The following is a 6,022-nucleotide window of genomic DNA, read 5'->3' on the forward strand; positions in this document are numbered from 1 at the left end:
AGCTTACAGTCTGTGTCTTGTCTGAGGCAAAACTTGAATAGCTTCATCCAGGACTTTTAGTGCTGCCTTCCAATAAGCTTTATCAGCATATATGTGGAATAATAACCCATATAAGGAGGTCCTTAATGTCAGATCTTCCTCAGCACCTTTGAAGTACATTCCAATAATTTATTAATATACTGCAGAATTAGAATAATGGTATTACAGAATACTGGGTCTTTTTTCTATTACCAGATCAAAAGAAAGAAGAACATGCCTGCAAGAAAGCATCCAGCTGGTATCCCAATACTTTGAAAATCCTTTGTAGCCCACTGATGCAAGGGCAACATTTCTTTCTTCTCCTAAAAAGAAAAAAAAAAAGAAAACAAGAACAGGCCCACAGTCCTTGTTCTACTGGTTAACATGTGCTAGAGGTGGTCCCAAGGAGGCTATGAGAGCCATCAGAGGGTAGTACACCTTTGCTACGAAGACAGACTGAGAGAGTCAGGGTTGTTCAGCCTGGAGAAGGAGACATTTCTGTGGCTTTTCAGTACAGAAAAAGGAATCACAAGAGTTATGGAGAAGGACTTTTTACAGAGGCACATAGTGCCCCAGGGGGCAACACTTTTAAACTGAAAGAGGGGAGGTTTTCATTGGAAATAAGCAGGGTTTTTTTACAGTGAGAGTGATGAGACACTGGGAAGTGTTGCCCAGAGAAGTTCTGGATGACTCAGCATTGGAAGTGTTCAAAGTCAGGCTGGACTGGGCTTTGAGCAACCTACTCTAGTCAAAGATGCCTCTGCCCACTGCAGGAGGGTTGGACTGAGCATCTTTACAGGTCCCTGCTGGGCTGTGGTACCAACTTAACCACATACACATAATGAAATATTCATTTTTATTGTTTTTAAATAGATGGTCTCTGCAAATAACTAAACCTTTACAACTGTGCCTATGGGCAATCACTGCTAGATATCCAAACACTATCAAAGTGCCATTAAGTTTTAAATCTTCACTGTGTTCCCAGGTACTCATCAGTTCTTTCTCCTACATATCCAGAATCAAGCAGACCAGTCACCAACTCTGACTATTTGTGATTTATACGTGGCTTGAGGAGAAGTGAAAATTAAGTTTTCTATTCTTGTACTACATTGCTTGATGATCTGAGATACAGACTCACATTGGTACCGCTGCACTTGAATGCAACAGCTATTTAAACCTTTCATGCCCTAACTGACATTGTGGAAGTCCACGGAAAAATTTCCATCAGCTTCACTGACACATAAATCAAATTTAGAAAGAGAAATAGACCAGCTCCAGGGAATTTTACAGTGAGAAAAGTTGTAAATTTTTAGAGATGTTTCGGTGTGCAGAAGAAATGGCAACATGTGTTACATGATGCACATCACCTATACACTGTCTCAAAGGGATTGCTTCCAAACACAAGCACAATTAAGAACACCTGTGAGATATTCTTACTTGTTTATTTTCAGATTCTGCTTTAATTATATTCTTCAGAATTATTTCAGTAGGTTCTTTAAACTGCTCTCTGTCACGTGGAGATCCTAACAAAGGTAAACAGGTATTCCAAAAGTGTCTAGCTGCAAACATTACCAGGGAGTAACTTCTGGCTTCACCTGCGTACCTGAAGAAATACAACTTAATGAAGGAAAACAATCACACTCGAGCCAAAAGAAAGGATTTTGCTTCTACAAAAATGCTCTTTTAATTGATCTAGGTGTCATTACATAGAAGCTGAGCAGTGAAGGGTTAGCATACAATAAAAGGTACTTTCCATTTGCACATACAAAACACCTTCACACATTCAGAAGTAGCAGCAATAAATGGATTTTGCACAGTACAGTACCACTGTAACACACCACAAATGCCTCTAGGTGCAAACTGTTTTGAGCATATTCCATGCAAATGCTACTTTGAACTAATAAAATTTAATTATCTTCCAGATTGTGATACCTCAGAGTACCTACTTGAGTAAGCAAAAGCTTTGGAATTTAGCTAAAAATTATGGGTTGGTATTAAACAATCACCCATTAGTTTTGCTATTTTTAAAAAAGCCTTTTTTTTTTAAAATCTGGCAACCTTTGTAATTTTCTCCCAGGTACAGTTTCAGAATTTTTGGAGTCCACATGCTCACATACCTCATGTCTTAACACTAGACTTATTAAGATCTAGTTTTTGCTCACATTTTTTTCTCCCATTTGGAATGTGTTGAACTATATACATATACACACCTATATGTATGTTCAATCCTTCCTGAAAAAGTGCTTGTCATAACATGCAAATTTAAGAAAAATACAGATTCATCCACAACATGACATCACCTTAAGAGTTCTGTTACACCAGCGAGTCTGTCTTCATTCCTCACTCTTTTTAATGATCAATGGAAGGAACAAAGTATCACAATGTTAACCTCAGCCATCACATGTTCATCTTCTCTGCGTTCTAATTGCCTACTTCTGCTCATTAATTTATTTCTTTCAAATAGCAAAGGATTCACACCAAAGTCATGCATCATCTATAATATACACCTTCTCCTGCCCATTCATTATTTAAAGCAATCCTTCTGCACAGCTCCGAATATTAACACGATGCTCTGCAACAACAGAGGCCAGGGAGTGAGGGAGTGAGAGGCAGCTCTGCTGAGGGGCATGGGGTCTTGGAGCAGAGCAAGCTGAGAACCAGCCAGCAGTGTGCCCTGGCAGCAACAGCCATCAGCATCCTGGCTGTACGAACAGAACAGACAAGAGACAGAGGGAATTGATCAGCACCCTCTTCAGACCACACCTACACCAGTGCATCCAGTTCCAGGCCACTCTGAACACATCAGACATAGACAAACGTCCAGGAGCTCAGTGGAGGGCCATGAAGGTGATCCAGGCCAAGAATGGGCTTTAATCGAAATAAGAAAGGTTCAGAGTAGATATAAGCAGGAACATTTTCCCCACCCGTCCAGTTAAGCAGGGGATGTCATTCACAGAGGTCGCACAGTCTCTGTTCCTGGAGGTTTTCAAGACCAGGCTGGATAAAGCCCTGGGCTGCCCTGCTTTGAGCAGGAGTTTGGACCAGAGCCCTTCTGAGGTCCCTTCCAACCAGACTTTCCTACGACCCTATGGCATTACAGGAGCAGCTATGTGGAACACACAGTGCTTGGTAACTTGACCAAACTGTAAAAATCTGACAAACCCTTTGTCAAGCATTTCAGCTCACAACTGCTTTGACTTTTATCAGTCTTGGGAGGGAATATGTTGATCCTCAAATCTCTAAATAAAACTTTAGGTCTGTTTTATATCAGTTTTCTCTCGAACTAAAACATACCTGGCACTCTGAACAAAGGCTTTTGATGCAGCTACACGCAAATGTTTTCTTCCATTCCAATTTTCCATGATGCTTTTCCCTTGTATAAAGGCAGCAGTGCTTAACAGTTCTTGTCTCAATCTGTTACCAGGCCTGAATAAAGGCAAACAATTCAAGAAGTGATAGTCTTACAGTCTAAGAACATCCTAGCTCTTGTAACTGATGCTAACACTACTATTGATTTTATTTTTTAAAATCAGAAAATGCTTGAAACACTGAATGTTTTGTGAAAAGGTATCAGAAATAAAGTACCTTTTTTACAGCCCTAATGAAAATAACTGTGAAATCAGGTTTAAAAAGTAGTATCAGGTTTAAGAAGTATTAGCAAGTGGGAAAAACAGATTCAGGGTTTTCACCCCATTATTCAGTACGGTACATCAAAGAAAACATTAGCCCAAAGTCCAACTTACATGGCAAGCAACTAAAAACAGAAATAGGGATAAACAGGCAATTTTTTAAATTGGTCTCACTTATGTCTGCTAAAGTGTGCACAGGGCTCTGGAGAAATTAGTTTGGATCATTTTCCACTACATTTAAAATAGAAGAATGTAAATTTCAGTCTCACCAGTTACTCAGTTAAAAATAATAAATTTGGTATTTTTGTTAGCAACATTTTAAAAGTCTAAAAGTAACATGATACACTAGATTTTTTAAAATGTCTTATTTACAATGTGCAACCATATACAAGAAAGGTGAACATTCTGGCTGGCCCAGCTCCTACCCTGTGGTGAGAACTATCATGCAGTTACAATTTCTGTTCAGGAGAGGACACCAATGTTCTACAGTACAATTAACAACAACAAAATGTTAAAAAGAAATATTTAACCCTTCTTTGTCCTGAAGTTGTGCTTTACCACAGGAAGACTAAATCTATCTTTTATTTCTCTGGAAACAAATCACAACTACATTTCTTTGCCAAAGTTTCATACGTTTTACCATCCACTAGTTTGCAGATTGATAGATATGCTGCAAGTATTTTCTCAATTTTTGATACGTTTTGAAATTATATATTTCATATTAAGACATCTTATTTGGGTTTACATGTTTTTCCCCATGTAGCAAACAACCATGAATTTCAAAGAACAGATTTTTCAGAGAGAAAAATTAACCATAAATTATTGTCCTGGTTTGAGCCAGGATGAAGCCAATTTTTCTTTTTACTGATTTTTTTTTTCCCTTCAGTAAGCTTTCTTGTAACTAGCAACAGTGTGTTCTGCTAGGCTGATAAGACAGTAGAATGTTTTTCTAACTACTGAGGCTTCAAGGCCGCACCTGCACTCTGCCGGCTCAGACACTGTGGGGAGATCTGTGACCCCCCGTAGGAGGCTGAGTTAGACGGACAGCAAAATTGGCCAAAGATATTCCATTCCCTATATCTACGTAAGCTCAAAGGAAGGTCAGAGATCACAGAAGACAACTTCCTTCCTTCTTCTTCTCCCCTTCTCTTCCGTCCATGGCTGGCGTCCGGGGAGGACTCTGTTCATCCATCACCGTCGACCCTTAGGCTCGAGATCTCCTGACCCCCATAAGTCTCTGCTCTGTTCCAGCAGCAGCTCCGGGATTCCTCGGGACTCTTCGCAGTTCAGGGAAGTGCTGTGGGAGTTGCTGGGGTGGGGGGAGGCAAGAGGATTTTGCCCATACCTGAATATATCTGTACATAATTGTATATATTTTCTTGTACCATTCATTAGTGTTTAATTAAAGCTGTGTAGTTTAGTTTTCAATCCAGCCAAGTGTCTCTCTTTTTCTCTCTCTCCTTCCTTACCTGGGTGGGGGGGGGAGGGGATCGAGAGCATTGTTGTCGGACCTGAGTCAAACTGTGACAATTATATTGAAAGTGTGTCACATGTTTACTTCAAACTTCCTATATTCCAACAAGCTGTTACTAAATGGAGTTGATTCCTCTCTCCTTTGATAAAATTACATTCTGGTTTTGGAGGAAATTACATTTTTAAAGAAGAAGGATCAAAGGATATCCCTTTTTATCATAAAGGATCCCATCAAGAGATTAATTTATATACAAAACCTGTATTTTCTTTTTTCCTTTCAGATCAAAGTTTTAAATTATCAGTTAGGTAAGACACTGGGCTTCTAAGGAAGCGAGTTTCACTCCTGTTGCGCCCCGATGCACAGGCAGCAACACAGACCATCCAGCCTGACCCCCAGGCCGGGAATGCAGGAGCCATCACCTCTCCTCACTGCCAGCTCCACCTCCATCAGCTGTGCAGACCCCGTCTCCTTCAGCCAGGCCAGCACTGCATCCCCTCCCCTTCCCACTGGTAAAACCACCAGAATAGCCTCCTTTCTGCTTAGAAATTACACCTGTGTGAAAAGACCAGGACTGCCAGAGACCACATCAGAAAAGTCATGCCCCGCAGGAAGACACTCAGGTGCATGTATCGATGTCCTGCTGACTCCTTTGGATAAGAAGGTTCATGGCTCTTCGTGCCCTGCGGCCAGAGTCACAACCTGCACCCCACACTGTCCTCGCCAGCTCTGAGGGTCCGGGCTGTTCCTCACACGAACACAACACAATATGCCCTTCAGGTTAGCAGCCGTGACTGACTTAAAATGGCTGCTCCGTCAGGCACTTCGCACCCTCTCCAGTCCGCTTGCCTCCTCTGCCACAAAACAACTCCGTGAGGGGGTAACCCGCCGCCAGCAGGAGCAG

The 6,022-nt window shown here is 41.1% G+C and overlaps 1 protein-coding gene across 1 annotated transcript in view; it reads right to left on the bottom strand.

The window, feature by feature from the left end:
• Positions 1 to 6,022, bottom strand: part of CFAP46 (cilia and flagella associated protein 46) — a 77,181-nt gene that overhangs the window by 35,467 nt on the left and 35,692 nt on the right. The window contains exons 23-27 of the mRNA XM_009997544.1: positions 3,313 to 3,444; positions 1,520 to 1,621; positions 1,215 to 1,251; positions 290 to 341; positions 8 to 146 (exon numbers count right to left, since the gene is read on the bottom strand). Coding sequence (XP_009995846.1) covers positions 8 to 146; positions 290 to 341; positions 1,215 to 1,251; positions 1,520 to 1,621; positions 3,313 to 3,444 — 462 coding nt within the window. The remainder of the gene's footprint in view (positions 1 to 7; positions 147 to 289; positions 342 to 1,214; positions 1,252 to 1,519; positions 1,622 to 3,312; positions 3,445 to 6,022) is intronic.

This window comes from Chaetura pelagica, unplaced genomic scaffold, assembly GCF_000747805.2.
Source record: "Chaetura pelagica isolate M959 unplaced genomic scaffold, ChaPel_1.0 scaffold185, whole genome shotgun sequence".
NCBI lineage: Eukaryota > Metazoa > Chordata > Aves > Apodiformes > Apodidae > Chaetura > Chaetura pelagica.